This window comes from Haematobia irritans, chromosome 2 (assembly GCF_050003625.1).
Source record: "Haematobia irritans isolate KBUSLIRL chromosome 2, ASM5000362v1, whole genome shotgun sequence".
NCBI lineage: Eukaryota > Metazoa > Arthropoda > Insecta > Diptera > Muscidae > Haematobia > Haematobia irritans.
In genome coordinates this window covers 71,697,222-71,722,080 of record NC_134398.1, presented here as the reverse complement: position 1 = coordinate 71,722,080, position 24,859 = coordinate 71,697,222, and the positions used below count along the sequence as shown (strand labels likewise).

General features: G+C 31.2%; 1 protein-coding gene across 3 annotated transcripts in view; it reads right to left on the bottom strand.

Moving 5' to 3' along the window:
- The window catches only part of LOC142225487 (protein rolling stone), a 43,547-nt gene extending 19,047 nt beyond the window's left edge, over positions 1-24,500 (bottom strand). Inside the window, exons 1-2 of one of the 3 annotated variants that reach the window (XM_075295259.1) lie at positions 24,351-24,500; positions 4,760-5,185 (exon numbers count right to left, since the gene is read on the bottom strand). In XM_075295259.1, coding sequence (XP_075151374.1) covers positions 4,760-4,861 — 102 coding nt within the window. In that variant the 5' untranslated portion in view covers positions 4,862-5,185; positions 24,351-24,500. Of the gene's footprint in view, positions 1-4,759; positions 5,186-23,802; positions 23,934-23,968; positions 24,311-24,350 lie in introns of those variants that run through there. The other 2 variants (XM_075295260.1, XM_075295261.1) reach the window with 2 other exon arrangements.
- Between the last annotated feature and the right edge of the window lie 359 nt (positions 24,501-24,859).

Genomic DNA, 24,859 nt, shown 5'->3' with positions numbered 1-24,859 from the left:
GGAATCAATACCAAAATTTTTAAAGTAAAGACAAAATCTTTGGAACCGGGCATGCTTTTTTTTCAGTGTAAGAAAACTGCATGAAATTATACGTATTTGTTGCAAATTTTATTATAACTTGATGGGGAAAAGCCCAAAGCAAATTTTCACAAAGTTTGTATTCCTTAAAATGGATTATTAAAGAAAAGTAATCGTGAAAAAATGACGTTTTTAGCGGCTAAACTCGAACTTAATACCCACCTTTACCGAAAAACCAAAACATTTTTTAAAACTTTTAAACTTTGTTTTTTTTTCAGTGTTTTGTTTTTTATTGTTGGTTTGTACTTCAATCATATTTGTTGTTTTGATCTCTGCTATAAAACCATTGTGTTGACTAAACTACAAGAGTAGCTTAACTAACAGAGGAAAATAATGTTTGTCAAATTTATTTGGGCAAAGCCCTATAGACCGCAAGATGGTTGGATGGACGCACGTATCGGAATTACCACATTCCTCATCAGCATCCTCTACACCCAGAAAAAAGTGCCTTCGAAACTAAAGGAAAAAATTTTCATCAATATAGTTTATCCATTTTATTTCCATTAAGGTAAATTTTTGTGAAAAATAATAAAATTTACTCGTTTCAGTAAAAAAATCCTAAACTGTAAGCAGTTAGGAATAGTTCATTAACTAGAATAAGGCATGGAATTTTACTCATACTATTTTCTTCGCTGGGTATAAGAATTTACTACTAAAAAAGAAAATTTTATTCACCGATAACAAAGCATTCGTAAAAATAAACAAAAACCGAACTAAAACCAAGTTTCTTCAAAATTAGTAAAATTTCTTATAAAATGATAATTGCGACTTCCTTTATAATAGAAAGTTTTTCATACATACGAACAACACTTGGCATAGAAAAATATTTTAGTTCATTCGTACTAAGAAGTATGCAATCCTTTCAAAACTTAAGGAAACACACTTGTTACAATATAGGAAATTTTCCTAAATTTCTATTGTCTACCTGTAATCGATACCTGTCATCGTAATCGATGTGTTTGCGCGTGGGTGTAATCGATATATTTGCGCGTCGGTTGTTTTTTTAGTTGGAATCGCGTTGTTTTGGTATACGGAGAGATTGTTAAAAAATAATATGGTAAAATAATATAATAAATAACAAATAAAATGTATAAAATATTTGTTATTTTAAATTAGTGAGAAAAATTTTCGTTTTTTTTTTAAATAAATCTATCAATGTTCGTGATAGTGTATAAAGAAAGAAAACACCAGCAGAATAACCACCCTTTCATTTGTCTTCATTTTGGAATCTTCAATTATCAGGTAATATTCAGTGACGCTAACCTTTTGCAACAAAAATGTTTTATGATTTTTTATATTTGTAGGTATTGAAATTGTAAAAGGAGGACAAAATCGTTTGGCAGCAACTTATTAAAAGTGAAAAGTACAAGAAGAAGAAAAAGTGCGTTTTACAGTTGATAATATCACACGGAAATTGGAAATAGTGGAATAATAAACTAATATTTCAAAGAGATTCGATTCTGTTGATTCTTAATAAATATATTCAATATATTAATAAAACATGTCTTTTATTGAAGATAAAATTGCTTATAGAAATAAATAAAATTGTATTTAAAAACGAAGGTAAGCAGTTCTAATTATGAAGTAAAAGTTTTACCACAAATGTGTAAGATTTGTCGAAATGAATGAAAAAATTTCAATAAAATCATTCCATATATGAATTCAAATTAGTTAAATTTTTTCATTCTGTAGTATAGTGGTATATAAATATAGGAAAATGTTAACTAATATATGGAATTCATTATTCCTAATTTCTACGAAAATCACATCGTTCAAACAAATAAAAATGTGTTTGGCGCTACACCCTCAAAAAAAATCGCTTCTTTAACATATGTTCCAAACATATTTTGCAGGAAGCACATATATTATTGGATACTGCCGAAATATTAATATGTTTGTTTTATGTGGACATATTATATGTTTGGAAGCATTTTGAGCCCAAAAATATTATATGCTTGCAAGAATTTTCCCCAAAGAAGATTGTGATCATTCCCTCACATAATTTTCACTTCCACGAAATTTTTAGTTCTTGGCACCTTTTTCTGTAATACAAATAATGTTGAAGAAATTATTCAATTTTATAATTTTTTTTTAATTTTACCTTTCGCCTGGGCGGAGAATCGAACCGAGGCCCATACAATTTGTAAGCCAACACACTATCCACTGGGCTACGTAGTAGTTATAGTCACCAGTAGACAATTATCGTTACAAGTTACATTTATATAGCATACTTTGCAGCGCCCACGAGCCCATGCAAACATAACATTAGTTAAAAGAAACATACATTTGTTGGCCACGTGGAGCAGTGGTTAGCATGCCTGCCTTGCATGCAAAGGGTCGTGTGTTCAATTCCTGCTCCGACCGAACCAATTTTTTTTTGCAATTTAGACATTTATACTATATTAAATTTTTATAATGAAACTTCGAAATGTGGGTTATTAAAAATGTATAGTCCCCACATACATAAAATTCTCCTCTCAAGGCGAAAACACATGCTGTTTTTTTTTTTCAAATCTCTATGCTCTTGGTTCCGAATATCTATTCTCTTTACTCCGAATACTCATTCTAATATTCAAATTAAATAATATTTAGACTTAAGCATATAAAATTTTTGGCCTTATCATAAAGCAGTTTTCCGAAACAACATACAACCATTTCACAGAAATTGTAAACATATATATGTTTGCTCGAAATTTGTAAATTTATATATGTTTACATTCACACATATTATTTTTATGAAACATTCATACCCCAAACATAATATATTTTAACATATTAACATATGTGTCCCAAACATTTAGTGTTAGTTTAGGAACATTACATGTTGGCACTTAAATATATTGTGTTTAAAAATTGGGCCCGAAAAACATTTTGTTTATATCGGAACATATAAAAAACATATTTTTCTAACAGTGTATACGAAGTTCAACTTTCTTCACAATGAGTTCATTTTAACATAAAGAAGGGGTCACTTTTTTCTGGGTGTACTTGCAGCAAAACTATCAACAAGTTATCAGAATAAATTCAGGCAGTTCACTAAACCCACGTGAACCTTCCGAAAAAAGGTTTATGAACATATTTTATTTTAACATATTAACATATGTGTCCCAAACATTTAGTGTTAGTTTAGGAACATTACATGTTGGCACTTAAATATATTGTGTTTAAAAATTGGGCCCGAAAAACATTTTGTTTATATCGGAACATATGAAAAACATATTTTTCTAACAGTGTATACGAAGTTCAACTTTCTTCACAATGAGTTCATTTTAACATAAAGAAGGGGTCACTTTTTTCTGGGTGTACTTGCAGCAAAACTATCAACAAGTTATCAGAATAAATTCAGGCAGTTCACTAAACCCACGTGAACCTTCCGAAAAAAGGTTTATGAACCACACTTGAACCTTCCGAAAAAAGGTTTATGATAGCCGGTTTTTTTTTTTTTTTTTTTTTTTAGAGAAGAAACAAAATTTGGCTGAAAATGAAATAATTGCACATCAGTTACATTAGCGAGATTTGGAATATCTGTACAAGTATACAATTACAAGGGTGATTTTTTTTATGTATTATCTTTTTGACAACACTGGTTTGAACAGCAAATTATTGAATCTTATTATGAAAATGCGTGATCTGTTAAGAAAGTTCATCGCGCCAAAAATTATGTCCAGCGACGAAGCTCATTTTTGGTTCACTGAATAAGTATATAAGTAGAATTGTCGATTTTGGAATGCAAAAGCTACCGATGCATCCAGAAAAAGTCACAGTTTATGTCATTGGAAGTTAACATTGAAGAAATTTGTGAGATACCTGCCTAATTGTTGGAGAGTGTAAGCGGATGGACCATTTGAAGTGTCAATTATTTTTAAATTGAAACTATTTCAATCACGAATATGACATTCTTGATTAAAAATTTAATTATTTTTTTGTCACTTTCAATTATTTTTTTAATTGGTACAAAAAAAAAAAATAATAAGTAATTAATATTTTATGTGAAGTAATTACACCCAGAGAAGGAATATGATCACCTCAAGCATGTTTCAAGAGCACCATGTTACTTTTTCACAGCGACCGTGTAGCATTTTTGTCGTAAGAATATTCGTTTTTCGTCAAACATAATATGCTTTCCGAAATCAGATACATAATTTCCGAGAAAAGAACATGGTTTCGATAAATATGCTACATGTTTTCCGTGAAAAAGTAACATTTTGCTCTTGGAACATGGTTATGGTTCCTTCTCTGCGTGTAATTATTTGTTTATTAAAAATAATTTTACCTTTAAATGAAGTAATATTCTGGAATTTGATACGATTTAGCGTTTATTAAAATTTTGCCTTTGCATTTTTCTTTGAATTTGGGCAAAAATTTAATGATTGTAGTATGCATATGGAAACGAATTTTTTCCAAATAGAATTTTCAATCAGTTTTGTGCTTATTTGGAAACGCTTTTCTATTTCATTAACATTTTAATTGGGATAATTAATGTTTTAATTTTCAATATTTTTATTAATTGACTTTATATTTTAATTTGATTGAAAAGTTAATTGTATCGGTTAATCTTTTAATTAATCATATTTTCGACTTCAATCAAATTTGCAATTGGAAATGTGTTGGTGATATTTTGTTCTGTGTATATCTCACTTTTAAATTGCCATAGAAGTATTCTTCGCTGTTCAGTACTTACTTGAGATTTGACAAAATCATCGGGTGGCGTGTGCTCAAAACCACATTTTTCTCTTCGAAATTCCTTTTTTACGGGATGAACAATTTCTTTGATGGCTTTCATTTTGCAAAATGACAAATTGGCGATCGGTCAGTTATTATGAACGTTTAAGGGTTCACTGCAAATGTACGGCTTATGGCACAGTTGATGTCCCATTCAATAGCACCATAGACGATGGCGTGTTATTTTAATTGCTGATCGTAATTATTCCAAGGTTTGATGGTAAATGATTTGCTGTAGTAAATCTGAGGTAGTTTGTGTTTTTGTTGTATAGATCTAATAATTTGTTTGTGTTAATGTTGTTGTCCAGAGCAATGTGTTATCAAAGTACACAACCTGTGCATGTCGATGCGGAATACCATTGTCAAATCACATCATAGTAGAGTCCTGTCAAAGATAATAAAACAAAAATCAATAAATACGATTTCATTTATAATAAGAACAAGTAAGTAAAGTCTAAAGTCGGACGGGGGCCGGCTATATTGTACCCACACTGAAAAAAAAGCATACTCGGATCCAAAGATTTTGTCTTTACTTTAAAAAATTTGGTATTGATTCCGAGCCAAAGAAGCGGAGAATACGAGTAGGGATACTTTTAAGACACAATTCTCTTTTAAATTTAGGTTTTGTGTACTTGCTTCTAGGAAGCAAATTTTAATTTTTCGCTTTGTCAGCTTTTTTTCTTCATATGCTATCAAAGTCCTTTAAAAACGAGTTAACGGCAACTTTATTTTCCAAATTAGGACTCGACTTCCAGTAGAAATTATGCTATGTTTGAAGTAAAAAACTTCTTTAAAATAAAGTTTTGAAAAACATATCCTATATTTGAACGATTTTTTGCTTTGTAGTCAAGATGCAAAAAGACAACAAATTTAAAGAAAATTTCATTAAATTTAAAGAATTTTTCTGAATTATTAAAGTCAAGTTGACCTTATATAAATTGACCTTATAAAAATATAAATTTTTTCTTTCATGTTAAGATACCCATTTTTAAGTCAAATCACTTAATTATAAGGACAATATGACTTCATTGAAAAGTTTATCGACTTTTGGACAAGGAAAATAACTTTATTTTAGAGAAATGCGTCTTCTATGCTAAGCAAAATTTGTAATCGTATTTTAAAGACATGAAATCTTTGACCTCACGACAATATTTGTTTCAGTGCATCACCACTGTGTAGATCAAAATTTTTGGTACCATCGTAAATCCATCAAATTTATTAGGAGCTGTATAGAGCTCTAAATTGGAGTATACATGTATTTGGACAAAGTTTTTTTAAACTTCGGCGATACATATGTATTAGCAGTGGCGATTTGACAAGGATATTGACTAGATCTAGTGGTCATAATTGGATCAAATTCGAGACACTTAAATATAATGTTAAATCTATTCTCTGTCAAAAATGTAAAATGAAATATTGCACCCTATTTCCCCAAATCAGGAGTACATATATATGTGAGCTGTATCTAAATATTAACCGATTTAAACTGAATTTGGAACATATTGCTAAAATATTAATTCTACTCTTAGTGCAAAATTTAACGTAAATCGGAGTAAAACTTTGACCGCCGTTCTCGTAAGAGTGTAAATCGGGCGGAAGATATATACCCGGACGAAAAAGACTGTTTTTCGTATGTTTGGGTGTAAAAATTATATGTTTGGAACTCAAATTTTTTAACAAAATATTTTTAAGTGCAAGCATATAATGTTCATAAACTAGCACAACATATTGGGGATATACATATATGTTAATATGTTAGAACATATTATGTTTGGGACATAAAATGTTTGTAAATATAATATGCTTAGATACAAACATATATTAATTTTGAAATAGCCTATAAACATATATGTGTTTAGAAAGAGAGACCTAGAGAGTATGCTGCATGTAAAATAATGGAAGTAACCAATTGGCGCCTTAAAAATATATCCACACAAAGAAAATTTCATTAAAATTTTTTACTACCAGTGTATGCCCTAAGGTGAAACATAATATGTTTGAACAATACAAACAATATTTTGTTTGGACCAATCCTGAAAATATATATGTTTGTAGCAAAATGTGTTTGCTGTATATGTTACAGAAGCGGTTTTTTTTGAGGGTGTGGGAAAAAAACAAGTGAATCCACAATTAAAGAAAATGTAGGGTTTTTAACTAAAATATTTTACAACATGAACATTTGTTAAAAATAATAGTTTTTCTGGTGTTCCAGAAAATTCCATATTCTCAAGGAAAACATGGAGTTAAAAATTACTAAAATGTCTTTAGCGTTATATGAAGTTCAAGGCTGGTACAAGTTAAGGAAAATTTTATCTTTCCAGAAATTTATGAACGCAATTTAAGTAAACTTCACTCATTTTAGGCAAATATGATTATAAATATACATATTATAATATAAATATAGTTTTTTTGTCAGATTTTTTTTAAATTAAACTAATGTTGCAGACGTACGCAATTTAAAAGTGAAAATTAGATACCATTGTGATTTAATTAGAAAATTAATTAAAGTATATTTATAATTAAATACATTAATTATTTAAGTAAGAAGTTAATTGGTATAACAAATATTTTATTGAAAATTCCAGCACAAAATTGAAAGTTGTTCCACAAAAATTTCTTTTACAGCGCATTCAGGAAGCCCCCATCGATTTTGTCAACTTCCAATACAGTCCTTTTGGACAAGTATTAAAAAGTACCCAATTACACCCATACCATTTTTTTCTGATTCAATCACGAAATTAATTGATCCAATTAATTTTTTAATTGAAATGTCTTCAATCACAGAAATGATAGTATCAATTAAAAAATTAATTCATCCAATTAAAAAATTAATTGATACTATTAATTTTTGTGATTGAGTTTTGGTTCAATTAAAAAATTTGTTGAATCAATTAAATTGAATATTTTTTTAAACTCAATTACGATTTTAATTTGAAAAATTATTTTTAGCTATTTTAAGTGAATCATGAATGTCTGATGGTAGATCGTTTATGAAAAGATTGAAAAGGATAGGTCCCAAATGACTACCTTGCGGAACACCAGAGGTAACCACTATCGGATGAGAGAAAACATCACGAAATCTTACCTTTCGAACTCGACCATCCAAATATGAACGAATCCATCGGAGTAATGCTTTGTTGAAACCTATTCAGAAATTTTTCAATTAAAGTTAACTGGAGAAAAGATATTTGCAATTTACTCTCTCTTAACTGATAGTTAAAGCCTAATGGAGCTACATGAAAATGGCCGTAAATATAAATTTTATCAACTTTTTTTTTTAATAAACACGTTTTCAGCTTCAGTCAACTTTTTAATTGCAAACATTTTGGTCATATTTTTTCTGTGTATTCCCAAATTTGATGTGTAGTACATTATTTTTATATATTGCTTGTTTGAACGAAACATTAACTATATAATAATAATTTTAACTAATTTTAAGTAATAGCATCAACTTCAAATTAGATCGAAATAATAATTGTTGTAAGTTTTTAAATAATATCCAGACAAATAAATGCGATAAACTAGATTGCAAGTAAAGGGTGATTTGTTAAGAGCTTGATAACTTTTTTTTTTAAAACAACGCATAAAATTTGCAAAATCTCATCGGTTCTTTATTTGAAACGTTAGATTGGTCCATGACATTTACTTTTTGAAGATAATTTCATTTAAATGTTGACCGCGGCTGCGTCTTAGGTGGTCCATTCGGAAAGTCCAATTTTGGGCAACTTTTTCGAGCATTTCGGCCGGAATAGCCCGAATTTCTTCGGAAATGTTGTCTTCCAAAGCTGGAATAGTTGCTGGCCTATTTCTGTAGACTTTAGACTTGACGTAGCCCCACAAAAAATAGTCTAAAGGCGTCAAATCGCATGATCTTGGTGGCCAACTTACCGGTCCATTTCTTGAGATGAATTGTTCTCCGAAGTTTTCCCTCAAAATGGCCATAGAATCGCGAGCTGTGTGGCATGTAGCGCCATCTTGTTGAAACCACATGTCAACCAAGTTCAGTTCTTCCATTTTTGGCAACAAAAAGTTTGTTAGCATCGAACGATAGCGATCGCCATTCACCGTAACGTTGCGTCCAACAGCATCTTTGAAAAAATACGGTCCAATGATTCCACCAGCGTACAAACCACACCAAACAGTGCATTTTTCGGGATGCATGGGCAGTTCTTGAACGGCTTCTGGTTGCTCTTCACTCCAAATGCGGCAATTTTGCTTATTTACGTAGCCATTCAACCAGAAATGAGCCTCATCGCTGAACAAAATTTGTCGATAAAAAAGCGGATTTTCTGCCACTGATTTTGGTAATAAAATTCAATGATTTGCAAGCGTTGCTCGTTAGTAAGTCTATTCATGATGAAATGTCAAAGCATACTGAGCATCTTTCTCTTTGACACCATGTCTGAAATCCCACGTGATCTGTCAAATACTAATGCATGAAAATCCTAACCTCAAAAGAATCACCCTTTACAATATATTTGAAATTACCTAACAATTGTTTGGTGCACTTGCATTACAATTACACACAAAAAAAAATTCTGATTCAATCACGAAATTAATTGATCCAATTAATTTTGTAATTGAAATGTCTTCAATCACAGAAATGATAGTATCAATTAAAAAATTAATTGAAGGTCAATTAAAAAATTAATTGATACTATTAATTTTTGTGATTGATTTTTATTTCAATGACAAGATTTGTTGAATCAATTAAAATTTTAATTGAATATTTTTTAAGACTCAATTAAAATAGTAATTGGAAAAATTTTCGTGAAATTTTTTTCTGTGTAGTGCAGCTAATGTTAATGTTGCGGTCCGCTCAACTGAATATCCAATAGTTTCCTAGGTTATGTAAGGTATAGTGGCAGGCCGATATTTCAGGCACACTTATACTATTTAGCTCATTACTATACAACAGTGGTGAATAGTTTCCTAAATCGGCAGATATTTCACTGTTGCAATATGCCTACTAAATGAAAAATCTTTGAGTGCATTGCAATCCATTCTGTTGCCGAATACATCAAATCTCTGTATTATTGGCTACGATATTGCGTGCATTTCAAAAACAATGGTCTTGAACGATAATCTTTTAATAAAAAAATTGTGTAACACAACAACAACAACGACAAAATTAAATTATTCACTCAGCAAACTTGTTCTATGATGTAACTAAGGCTAGATCATGATTTTTTCATCGCTACAGCCGTGGCTCGTAGTATTAACCAACATTCCGTTGAATTTGCATCCATGTTTCAACCACAAAACATGTTATTAACCTACTGAAATTCAGCTGAAAAAACACCGTGTAACGTTGCAACCCATAGGCAACTTCAAATGTATTTATAATGCAGCATTGAGAAGAGCTTCCGAAAAATCTAGAAAAACCGAAATAAAATCTCATGTTATTTTGTATATATTTGTTTAATAATTGTTTTATGTATGTGACGCTTGTGTTTACACAATAACATTTGTGGTTATAGAATGTTAGACATGAAAATGTCTAATCGTTATAATTATTAGCTCAAGTGTTTTAGAAATACTTTATACAGTGCACTCGCGGTAACGTGAACTAATTAAAACCAAGAGAGTTCACGTTAGCGAACTTCAGCGAATTTCAGAATAAAACATAGCCATATTCGGGAGTTTTACACCTTCTAGCGTGATAGTCTTTTATTTTTGTTATTATTAATACTAAAAACTTAATTTAATTTCATGAAAAAATTAAAAGAAAAGAGATCGGAAATATATCAGTGGGTATGGAATTATAAAGCAATTTAAATTAATAATTAAAATTTATGAAAATAAAGCCAAAATAAATCACTAAAACATTCCGTAGATTTATTTGAAATTGTATTTGGCATTGTGAATCTGCCTTTAACGTCAAATTTGGTGTGTTTTCAGCGTTACGGAGTAGTTAGAGTAAGAAAAAGCGTGTTCACGTTATGCGGTGTTCACGTTACCGCGAGTGCACTGTAATTCAATAGTGGGAATTTTAAGGTTTTTTTCAAGGCCTTTAATTATTTGGCTATCTTCAATGACGTTTGTCCTAATTCAAATAGCTATTTTCTTCATTAGAATTATTGGTAATGACATAAATTCTTCGTTATTATCTCGCCAGAACTATAAATGCAAATTCCTTATGGTTCGAAACCTTACTCTGTTGACCTTTCCTCTGTAATACCTGTGAGATTTCTGTGTATTTCGTAATTTCTTTAAGTAGTGCCCCACACTCGAAAACGAATGGATATTTCTATTCCTCAACTCTAGGAAAATTTTGGTTAAAATCTATCTACAGAACGCAAATCTATCCATACACCTCCACTATAGTGGAGATAAATACAATAATCGGGATCTTGCGTCCTTTACAGACCATAATCTATCTGCCTTTGCAGGATATATTTATAGATCATTTTGCTCTGCCCATTTTTGAGATATTTGCAGATCTCTCTATATCCTTAATTGTATGGAATTTTCTCTGATTGATTGATCAGCTCAGGAACAAGTTTTCTACCAGTCTCAAAAAAAAATTTACTTGGATCAGAGAACAAAGAGGAAAGATCAACCCTTTAAGATTTAGGTATTGATTCCGTGCGGCTTCTTTAGAATAAAGAAATTTTGTATCTCGCTTTAAATCTAAATTAGGAATAAAATTTTCATTATCTTTTCGCGGTTCACGTACAAAAATAGGCCAGTTTAAAAATCCAAATTATAGCAGACACTTCAAAATAAAACTGTTTTCTTAATTCAAAAAAAAAAAAAAAAAAAAAAATTGAAAATTAAACTATATTTGAATTATTTTTATTTTAAATCTAAAGATTCAATACTTTAGTTAATTTAAAAAGCATTTCTTTAAATGTGTTTCTTTACTTTAAGGAAAATTTGCCTTAGTTCGAAAACATGAGACTTTAATAGAGGGACCCAAATTCCATTTGTGTGTCCTAAATTTAGTGAAAAAAAAATGAAGCGAAGATTATAAACTTTATTTTAATTAAAATTTCATTATTTTAAAGAAATTTGTCTTTAATATTTCGTAAATTCCGAATCCTAAAATTTAGGCTGCGTAATCTTTAACATCACGTAAATATTTTTTCAGTGCACAGTGGTGTGGATTTTTATCAAATGTGGTCTTCACTTCTCGGGTTGTAAAATAAATTGGAAAGAACACATAGAAAACGAGATGAAGTAGAAATCGGAATACATTTTTGAACCTATTAACAAATGAATGACCCACAATATCTGAAACCAGCATGAATCTACGGAATCCAGGTATGAGGATGTGAGAAAAACAAAACCATTTACCAAAAAAAAAAAAATAAGTCATCCAAAATTATTATATTCAATCAGCGGTCAATGCATCCTGGATTATTCGATGATACGTTCAGTTCTCTATGAACATTCAATTTGATCATCAAAAACACCTTCAGGAGCACATAAATGAATGGAAATGATAATATTGGTGCTTAAATAAAAAATCTAAATATCTAACTTTTCAGCTTCAAAGGAGAGCAACTGGGTGTTTATAGCAATATTTCAAAGTAAGTAAGTGATAAGACTCCAACTTAGTACCTGAAATAGTGTTGTTGTTTATAACCGTCGTGGATTTATGAACAGTTAGTAAATGTACAACAAAGTTGAATCAGTGGGCATATCCTTGAAGTAAGCGCGTAGTAATTTTTGCCCTCAACCGTGAAATTAATTCAATAGCGGAAATTATAGTATCAACCACAAACGCAAATTAAAAAATTAATCTATGTAACTGATTTTAGTTTATTAAGAAACTTATTAAAATTTTGATTGAATAATTTTTTTCCAAATCTATTAATTTTTATACCACAACAGCGATTTAAAATCACTGCTTTGTAGAATACGTTTCAGTAGCGTTTTTTTTTTCAAATACATACAGATCATGAGTTTTAAAATTTTGTCATATTAGGGTTATACTTAAAATATGCCAGTCACAACTCATTGCCTTTCGCACGGTAGACTTATCTTCGTTATCAAAAAAAAAAAACAAAATGGCATAATATTTGTGAAAACTGATTTTATGGTGATACAGTCCGATAAACAAATTCATAAATGTACTCACATCTGGTGTGCAATGCATCTTTAAATAGGTAAGAATTTCTGCTAGGAATTTCATGAAAGATAAGCAAAAATATATTGTTTTTATCGCTTCTAATGTAACGTTTGATATTATAGGCTTTATTCTATACACTTAACTTTTTCAGTAGAGGTAAAAAATGTATTTTATACAATACCTTGTAACTACACGCTCACAAAAAATCGCTTCTGTAACATATACTCCCAAACATATTTTGCTTCAAGCATATACATTTTTGGGTATTGCCCAAACATTTATATGTTTGATCTCTTCCAATATATAATATGTTTGAAAGCATATTGGTCTAAACAATATATGTTTGGGTAGTCTAAGTTCCAAACATTTTGTATTTTTGCATCCAAATTCAATAATGTTGTCTTCCAAAAAACAATATGTTATTATGTGAACATATAATATGTTTGGAAGCATTTTGCACCCAAAAATATTATATGCTTAAAAAAAATTCTCCCAAACAATATTGTGCTCAAAATTTTATTTATTTATTTATATATTTACAATCATAATGAATTATGAAAATAAACAGGTAATATAGGTGTTAACAACATAGGTTTTCGACCTGAATGCTCAAAATTTTGTTTCTGCCCAATTGTATATTCCCCCACATCTTTCTCACTTCCACGAGATTTTTTTAGTTCTTAGCACCTTTTTCTGTAATACAAACATTGTAGAAGAAATTATTCAATTGTATGATTTTTTTTATTTTAATTTTACCTTTTGCCGGACGGGGATTCGAACAGCGGACCACACATTTTGTAAGGATCAAAGAAGTAGCAGATCAATTGCCCAAGGAAAAATAAAATGTTAATTTTGTAATAACAAGCAACAACCACCAACTTAATTCAATATCGCTCCCTGTTAAATAGCGCTCCAAGCTACTAAACACATATATGTTTATAGGCTATTTCTAAATTAATATATGTTTGCATCCAAGCATATTATATTTACAAACATTTTATGTCCCAAACACAATATGTTCTAACATATTAACATATATGTCCCAAACATGTTATGCTAGTTTATGAACATTATATGCTTGCACTCAAAAATATTGTGTTTAAAAATTTGTGTTCCAAACATATAATGTTTATAGCCAAACATATGAAAAACAGTCTTTTGCATCCGTGTAGATTAAAGTATTGACCGAATGCGGTCTAACCTAAATATAAATCAGTGTTCGAGCACACCCTCAAACAATTGCTTTTCTAACATATGCCACAAACATATTTTGCAGGAAGCACATATATTTTAGATATTGCTGAAACATTAAGGGGTTTGTTTTATGTGAACATATATTACACAGCGAAAAAAAAAAATTGGAAGTTCTTCCAAAGGCACAACTTTAAAAGCATTTCCAGAAGATGTACTCCCAATGATGTTCTTTATTTTAACTATACAGGAAGTTCTTTTAATTTAATTTTTTATAACTTACTTTTTTTCATGTTTTTAGTGGATAAAGTTAACTTTTTTGTTTCACATAGGTTAAAAACAGAGTATAAATTCATAAAATGGTACAAATTATTTAAATTTTGTTGAAAAAAATGCTAAATCCAATCTGAAACAAGTACACTGAAAAAAAGCATACTCGGTTCCAAAGATTTTGTCTTTACTTTAAAAAAATTGGTATTGATTCCGAGCCAAAGAAGCGGAGAATACAAGTAAGGATACTTTTAAGACACAATTCTCTTTTAAATTTAGGTTTTGTGTACTTGCTTCTAGGAAGCAAATTTTAATTTTTCGCTTTCTCACCTTTTTTTCTTCATATGCTATCAAAGTCCTTTAAAAACGAGTTAACGGCAACTTTATTTCCCAAATTAGGACTCGAATTCCAGTAGAAATTATGCTATGTTTGAAGTAAAAAACTTCTTTAAAATAAAGTTTTGAAAAACATGTCCTATATTTGAAAGATTTTTTGCTTTGTAGTCAAGATGCAAAAAGACAACAAATTTAAAGACAATTTCATTAAATTTAAAGAATTTTTCTGAATTATTAAAGTCAAGTTGACCTTAGCCTATAAATTTTTTCTTTCATGTTAAGATACCCATTTTTAAGTCGAATCACTTAATTATAAGGACAATACGACTTCATTGAAAAGTTTATCGACTTTTGGACAAGGAAAATAACTTTATTTTAGAGAAATGCGTCTTCTATGCTAAGCAAAATTTGTATTCGTATTTTAAAGACATGAAATCTTTGACCTCACGACAATATTTTTTTCAATGTATATGCGGCCGTAAGTTCGGCCAGGCCGAAGCTTATGTACCCTCCACCATGGATTGCGTAGAAACTTCTACGAAAGACTATCATCCACAATCGAATTACTTGGGTTGTGGTATTTTAAAACTTCTAACATCGTTTTCTAAATTGCGAGTTAGTCCATGCGTGGTATATATTAGACACAAAAGGTAAGTCTGCAAATAAATATAGGTAAGTCTGCAAATAAATACGAATCGACATGGACTTTTGCACGGTACGTAGAGAGCCAGAATTGAAATATGGGGGTCGCTTATATGGGGGCTATATAGAATTATGAACTTGATATGGACCAATTTTTGTGTGAATGAGGATCGATTTATCTGAGGGCTATATATAACTATAGACCGATATGGACCTAGTTAGTCATGGTTGTTAACGGCCATATACTAGCACAATGTACCAAATTTCAACTGACTCGGATGAAATTTGCTCCTCCAAGAGGCTCCAAAACCAAATCTTGGGATCGGTTTATATGGGGGCTATATATGATTATGGACTGATATGGACCACATTTGGCATGGTTGTTAAATATCATATACTACCACCACGTACCAAATTTCAACCAGATCGGATGAATTTTGCTTATCCAAAAAGCACCAGAGGTCAAATCTGGGGATCGGTTTATATGGGGGCTATATATAATTATGGACAGATATGAACCAATTCCTGCATGGTGGTTGGATACCATATACTAACATCATGTACCAAATTTCAGCCGAATCGGATGATTTTTGCTCTTCCAAGGGGCCCCGGAGGTCAAATCTGGGGATCGGTTTATATGGGGGCTATATATAATTATGGACCGATTTCGACCAATTTTTGCACGGTCATTAAAGACCATATACTAACATCATGTACCAAATTTCAGCCAGATCGGATGAAATTTGCTTCTCTTAGAGGCGCAAGCCAAATCGGGGGATCGGTTTATATGGGGGCTATATATAATTATGGACCGATGTGGACCAATTTTTGCATGGTTGTTAGAGACCCTATAGTAACACCATGTACCAAATTTCAACCGGATCGGATGAAATTTGCTTCTCTTAGAGGCCCCGCAAGCCAAATCGGGGGATCGGTTTATATGGGGGCTATATGTAATTATGAACCGATGTAGACCAATTTTTGCATGGTTCTTAGAGACCATATACTAACACCATGTACCAAATTTTAGCCGGATCGGATAAAATTTGCTTCTCTTAGAGCAATCGCAAGCCAAGGACGGACAGGCTAAGATCGACTCAGAATTTCACCACGACCCAGAATATATATACTTTATGGGGTCTTAGAGCAATATTTCGATGTGTTACAAACAAAATGACAAGGTTAATGTACCCCCATCCTATGGTGGAGGGTATAAAAAATGTGAATTTTTGAAAATATTTGAGGTCAAACGTTTCAGACAAGCGTTAAAATCCATTAAAAATTATTTATTTGACAAAATATCATAGAATTTTTTAATTTACATCCAAAACATTGAATTTGCATCACTTTTTAGGTGTGATCCGAAGTGCCACGGCAGTTGAAATAGAGGACTTCCGTCCTATAGCAAGTCCATGTTAATTTCATCGCTTCTGCGTCAAGTTTGCTCCATTTTCGGATCCAAAAAGAACATTTTCGATACTTTTTTGGCGACGTTTTTTTTTTTTGCTGGGTATGTTTGCAAGAACTTTTACCCAAACAATAGATTTATCGTATTTAGAACAAAAAAAAAATTATTAGCAGATAGTTTTGTACTTCATGTTAACCTCTATTTTTTAAAGTGTCCGTCATTGTTTCTGTACATCTCACTGTTTAATTTTTCATTATTTCAACTTTTTTCATTTTACTGCCTCGACTTCTTTTGATACCAATGTATAAAAACACCCATTTCAAATGAGAATGAACAATAAAATGTAACTGCACGCACAGAAAAAACATGTTTGGATATGGTTGCGCATCCATTTAATACTTATCTAGAGCATGTAATTGTCGCGAAAACCATATATTTTGTCTTTCTAAAAATAATTATCGAGCAGAGAAAAATGTATGCTGGCAATAAGCATTTAAATGGTTCTCAAATGCCGCAAACATTTTCTGTTAATGATAGAATTTGAGATCATTACATGGTTAGGAAAATCATGTACCTCACCGTTCAATTTGTCGACTTTTTGGCAAGGAAAAAAGTATTTTTATAGGTTAGTTATAGACATGTCTAGAACCATTACATGGCCATAAAGACCATTTACATTTTTTTCGTGACCATTTAATTTTTTAACTTTTTTGCAGCGAAAAGAATTTTATAAAAACATTGAGCAGGTACACACGATTTTCATTTTGCGCGTCAGTCGTGTGTTGATTGTTTCTTGGAATGGACGGAGAATACGGATTTACTGTTTTGTGTTAATTTATTTATTCAGAAGTGGCACGTGGTTTTATGTGAAGACAAAAAAGGAAAGTGTAATTGAAAAAAATGTACCTGTTTTTTGTTCTGCATTTTGCTATATGGTATCATTTATTTTTATTTGCAGTTACATGATGTCTGCGTTTGTACATATGGAGTAAATATGGAATGATCACTTATTGTTGAAATTAAAAAAAAGAGTGTGTAAAAATATATGATGTTTGCTTGAACGGCATTATAAATACAAATAATCAATGAATTAGTTTATAAGTAAATAAAAGCAAAGCACGATGAAAAAAGTTTTTTTCATAAAGATCAAAACATTTTAGGTTGTGACCATGTTCTTTTAACTAGAAGAAAAACATTTTGAATGAATACCATAACATTTTAAATTGTGACCATTGTCTTTTCATTCAAACAAAATTCTTTTTATCAATATAATAACATTTTAGATGAGGACAATTATATTTTTCTTAGAACCATGTTCACTGAGCCAACATGGTTGCAGGTGAAAATGTTACATGGTCGCCGCAAAAATAGCTCCTATCATATTATTTTGCTCTTGAAATATGATTGTGACAATCATGTTTCTTCTCTGCGTGTATTATTAATTTGAGACAGAGCAAGATCGGACAAAATGTCAAAAAAGAATTGAAACGTTCAAATATTTGGGGAAGAAGATAGTTAGAGTCAGCACAAGGTTTCAAGAGATCTTAGGAAGATTGAAATCTCCGAGAACGATCAGAATATCATCGGGAGATGAAATTTCATTAACACATCGTAGACGCTGAGCACAATCCAGATTGTGACTAGATTCAGGTGGAATATACAAAAATATGAGAAAGAAAGTGCGATTACATAAACGAACCTTAACACAAACAAATTCATCCTCATCATCCCCAGGAATATCAAAAACAGATGAAGTGAGTTATGAACTGCAACCAGGACACCACCACCCCTGCTAGACAAGCGGTCCTTTCTAAAAATATTAAATTCATCACACAGTATTTCAGAGTTAAGGACATGTGGTTTGAGCCATGTCTCAGTGAAAGTAAGATGATAACGTAAAGCTACTAACATAATTGTCATTTTGACATAATTGTCATTGAGTTGAAATTGGTACTACACCATCAAAAAAATCGCTTCTCCAACATATGCTCCAAACATATTTTGCAGGAATCACATATATTATTGGATACTGCCGAAACATTAATATGTTTGTTTTATGTGAACATGTTATATGTTTGGAAGCATTTTGAGCCCAAAAATATTATATACTTGGAAGAATTTTAGCCAAAAAGATTGTGCTCGTTTCCTCACATAATTTTCACTTCCACGACATTTTTAGCTCTTGGCACCTTTTCCTGTAATACAAATAATGTTGAAGAAATTATTCAATTTTCTAAATTTTACCTTTCTCCTTGACGGAGAATCGAACCGAGGACCATACAGTTTGTAAGCCGACACACTATCCACTGGGCTACGTAGCTGTTATAGTCACTTGTAGACAATTATCGTTATAAGTTACATTTATATAGCATAGTTTGCAGCGCCCATGAGCCCATGTAAACATTACATTATTCAACAGAAACATACATTTTTGGCCACGTGGAGCAGTGGTTAGCATGTCTGCCTTGCATGCAAAGGGTCGTGGGTTCAATCCCTGCTCCGACCGAACACCATTTTTTTTTTCTAATTTACACATTTGTACTTAATTTCATTTTTACCTTTAAGGCATTAAGTTAAGGTATTAAGTTGGCATTATCACTCTAAAATGGAAATGTTTTGCCTTTTACTTTTCTTTAATAATTCATTTTAAAGAAAATAATCTTTTTCAATTGTTTTAGCTGCAAAACTCGAACTTAATGTCCGCTTTTCTACTTGAAGGTGTCTGTAAACTCCTCTTGTTCTATTCTCTTGGTTCCGAATGTCTATTCTCTTTACTACGAACACACATTCTAATATTCAAATTAAGTAATATTTAGACTTAAGCATATTAAATTTTTGGCCTTATCATAAAACAGTTTTCCGAAACAACATACAAGCGGTTTCACAGAAATTGCTCCCTTTCTATTCTCTCGCTGTGTTATGTTGATATCTTTCGTCAACCCTCCCGGTTTCCATCTCTATTTCTTTCTCTATACTCTCTCTCTCTCTCTCTCTGTCGCTCTCTGAATAAAATATCACAACTATATATGTCTACTCGAAATTTGTAAATTTATATATGTTTACATTCAAACATATTATTTTTATGAAACATTCATGCCCCAAACATAATATATTCTAACATATTAACATATGTGTCCCAAACATTTAGTGTTAGTTTAGGAACATTAAATGTTTGCACTTAAATATATTGTGTTTAAAAATTGTGCCCGAAACACATTTTGTTTATATCGGAACATACGAAAAACATATTTTTCTAACAGTGTACTTATAACTTAGCATTGAAAAGTCACACAGAAAGTAATGCCTATAAATTTTGAACAAATGAAAGCTTTAATTTGTTGTAATTAAACTTGCAGTTTTACACATGTATCTTTGCATGGGTTTCGTTATCTCCATCGCCATCTTTACCTTTTTCCCTATTCTCTCTCTCGCTGTTTCTGACGTTTCTAAACATATATATGTTTATAAGAAACTTCAAAATTAATATATGTTTGCGTCCAGAGATATTATATTTAAGAAAATGTAATGACCTAAACATAATAGTTGGGTTAGGTTAAGTCTATTCAGTCCATTGTGATACCACAGTGGTGAACTTCTTTCTTATCACTGACTGCTGCCCGATTCTATGTTTTGCTCAATGACAAGGGACCTACTTTTTATAGCCGAGTCCGAACGACTTTCCACATTGCGGTGAAACCACTTAGAGAAGCTTTGAAACACTAAGAAATGTTACCAACATTACTGAGAGAGGATAATCCACCGCTGAAAAACTTTTTGGTGTTCGGTCGATACTGGGGTTGAACCCACGACCCTATGTATGCAAGGCTAACCAATGGTAGCTAATAGGTTCGAATTCCCATATTCACATCAGTTTTCTAGACGGTCTGCAATTTACTATTGGTAGAGGGATTTTCCACTTGTTGGGAATAGATTTTAATTTTTTTTTACATGTTGGGGTCATGTTCAAAACAAGAAATTTAGTACAGACATTTTCACTAGAGATTTATTAGAGATTTAATGCCATGTAATGGCATTCAATGTCTTCGGGATTATTACGAGCCTTAAATTGCTTAATTCAAGATAAATATGGAATTAAGTCAGTTTCGTTGCTTGAATTCGGTGTCTTAAGAAATACTATTTATGAGTAACCTATACTTAAAATGTCTATACACGCAAAAAAATAATACTTTCCTCCCAAACGAAATTTTAGACAAACAAAGTTCGTTTCTCATTTGCTTTTCGTTGAAAGGAAGTGTATTTGGAAGAAAAGTATATACTTTTTTGTGATAAACGTTTATTCTTTTCCAGGATGTAAAAACAATTTCATAAAGACTACCTCGAAGCAGGGATCGAACCCACGACCCTTGGCATGCAAGTCGGACGTAGCAACCACTGCTCCACGGTGCCTAACTAAATGTTTGTTTCTGTTAAATGAACTTTGTTTATTCGGTTCGTGGGCGCCGCAAGCTATGCTATATAAATATAACTTATATGGATATTTATATATTGATCACCATAACAAATACATAGCTCAATGGTTAGTGTGTTGGCTTACAAAGTACATGGTCCGCGGTGCGATTCTCCGTCCAGGCGAAAGGTAATAAAAATTTTAAAGATTTATAAAATCGTATAATTTCTTCTACATTGTTGGTATTACAGGAAAAGGTGTTAAGAACTAAAAAACCTCGTGGATTTGAGAAAAATGTGAGGGAAAATGCAATTAGCAAGAAATCAATGTTTTAGACTTTATGAAATTGTTTTTACATCATGGAAAAGAATAAACGTTTACCACAAAAAGTATATACTTTCCTTCCAAATACACTTCCTTACAGCGAAAATTAAATGAGAAACGAACTTTGTTTGTCTAAAATTTCGTTTGGGAGGAAAGAATTATTTTTTTGCGTGTAGAATACGCATTTTCCTGATATAAATGTTTTTCCTTGTCCAAAAGTCGATCAACTTTTCAATGAAGTCGTTTTGTCCTTGATACGACGTAAAAATGGGTATCTGAAAGAAAATTTATAAAGTTTTATTTAATAAATTTTTGGCAAATGTCATCTTGATTTTAATAATTCTGAAAAATTCTGAGATCGTCTTTAAATTTCTTGATTGTTTTTATTTTGCCTTGGAAGCTGAAAAGCGCTCAACAATAGATGTTATTCAATGCTTTATTTTAAAGACGTTTTTTACTTCAAACATAGCATAATTGAAATCGAGTCTGATTTTGGAAATGTAAGTTGTCGTTTATACGTTTTTAAAGGACTTCGATAACACATGAAGAAAAGAAGCTGAAAAAGCGAATATTTTAAAATTTGTTTCCTAGTATCATATACGTAAAACTCAAATATAAAAGATAATTTTTCCTTAATGTATCCTTATTTCAATTATCCGCTTCTTTGGTTTGGAACGAATTCCAAAATCATTAGTGTTAAAGGACAAAATCTTTGGAACAGGGCGTTTTTTTTCAGTGCTTAATTACCGGGAAAGCAGGAACGAAAATATCGTAAAAACCCGGAAATCCGACTTCTACTTTGGTATCATGTAAACCTTTGTCTAGTACATGTATCTTCTATATAGAAATATATGACAAATATATAGATCACAAATCATTATTTATTATTTAATTTATTATAATTACAAAATTACAATAAACTTATTTATACTGGCACTAGCAACTAGAGGCTATCGGCCTAAAGATCACAAATCAATGTGAACTTGGATGTATGTTGATACATAACTGAATATTACACTGAAAAAGTATTGTCGTGATGTCAAAGATTTCATGTTTTTAAAATATGAATGCCAGTTTTGCTTAGCATAGAAGACGCATTTCTCTTATATAAAGTTTTTTCCTTGTCAAAAAGTTGTATCGTAACATGAAAGAAAATTTGTTTGACTAAGGTCAACTTGGCTTTAATAATTATGAAAAATTCCTCAAAATTCATGAAAAGTCTTTATATTTGGTGTCTTTTTGCATCTTGACTAGAAAGAATTCAAAAGTAGACTTGACTAGAAAGAATTATTTTTAAGACGTTTTGTACTTGAAACTTAGCATAATTTCTACCTGGAGTCGAGTCTGAATTTGAAAATTTAATTTGTCGTTGTAAAGGACATTGATAGCACATTCAGAAAAAAACTGAAAAACGAGAAAAATTAAAATTTGCATCGAAGAATCAAGTATGCAAAACTCAAATTTAAAAGAGAATTGTGTCTTAAATGTGTCCTTACTTCAATTCTTCGCTTTTTTGGCTCTGAATCAATACCAAAATCATAAGTGTAAAGACAAAATCTTCTAAACAGAGCATACTTTTTTAGTGTAATATTAACGAACGACTTTGCTGAAAAAATATGAATACATTGAATTTCCTTCATCATATTCGATTTTCATATAGAAAATCATTTTTTTTTCGGGCTTACACTTTTAAAATAATTAATTATTTTTTTTAGGTTTGTGTCTTCCAGTGATGTAGTACTCTCTGGATACACCAGTGGTTTGCGGGTACTTTTCGTAGCAATCGTTTAGTATTTTGGCTTGTAGAAAATTCCATAAATATTCATAATCGATTTCGATTAGGTTCATCTTCCATTTACCACATGTAATTATAAATCGTTATAGCCACTAGTTTAGTTATCATTATCGCTTACATAACAACACAAATGATCCAGAGTTGTTGGTCCACCATTCATATTTCAAAAGTTACCGTTTTTTGTCTTAAATTATTTAAACAAGTTTTTATGCAGAATTGTTTGTTTTTGTTTTTTGAAGAGGCGCTTATTTCTTTTTATTAGAAATGGAAACAAATGCAAATATTTCGTTAGGTTGTTTTGTTTTTGGAAATTCATTGGACACAGTTAGAATTGAAACTCTTTGGCTCATGACATTTGTCAAAACGCCATCCATTGATTATCTGTTTACACATTCCATTGTTTTTTTTAAGCCATACCAATAATGAAATTAAAGCAACGCGTAGTCCATACACACATCCGCACACGCACAAAAACACTTTTATTATTCTTTGCGCGCATGCGCAACACTCCAAAACTTATCTAGTGCTACTAACACAAAAACACAATTTACCTTGAATTACTCAATGCATAAATATAGCGCTATGACACAAAAAGACGGACATTTATAATGTTTTTATGAGCACAGTACTAAAACCAAAATGTAATCAAAGACGCTGAACTATTTACAATATTCCAAGATGCATTCCAACATAATCCACATAGACTTTTTTTCATACCAACGAAATCGTTTGAAGGCATCTGTGTTAACTGGTAAGTAGGTCAATTACATGTAATGCAAACAAACTTCCATTTTACAAAAAAAAAAACTGAAGATTTGTTGTAGCTATTTAAAATCTTAAAAAGTTGATTAGAGCCAGTATTGAAGATTTTTTCATACGCGCCAATAAAGTGTCAGGCAATATTTAGTTGTGAGTATTGTCAATACGCGAAAACTCTGAAACAGCTGTTTTGCCTGAGATTTGTTTTATGATCACTTTCGCACTCTATGCTATGCTTTATCTAACTAACGTTATTATTTTGTTTGCCTATTATTTTTATCTTTGGCAACTTCATTTGTTGATATTCTTTTCAATTAAATACGCATGGACACACACACACACCTTTATAACGATTAGCGCTGTTTTATTTTATGTTTGATTCGATCGTAGCTCCACCAACAGAAATTCTGCTACACCCGACACCTATGACTTCACAACTTGACTCTCAACCGCGAACTGAAGTCAGAGCTTCAGTCAGTACATGGTCTATACAGCTTAATTGATTGTGACTATAGCACGGTGATGGAAAATGCAGTACTATAGTACTTTTTTCAATACTTTTTCACCCCGGCCAGTACCGTAGTACCCCCGCGAATGATTTAGTACCTTTTGTGTAGACATTTTTGAGTCGATATCAGATTTATGGTACAATATCTTTGACAAAATATTTTAATATTTTGAGAAAGTCTTTATCAACCTTATTTGCTAATAGTCTTTTACAAATATGGCAAAACAGACATGTTCATGTGGGAAGAAAATCTCGATTTTGTAAAAGACATAGTCAAAAACAGGATTTTATTGATCTTCAAGAATGTTTTAGTCGAAAAAAGAATGCGATTCTATATTATC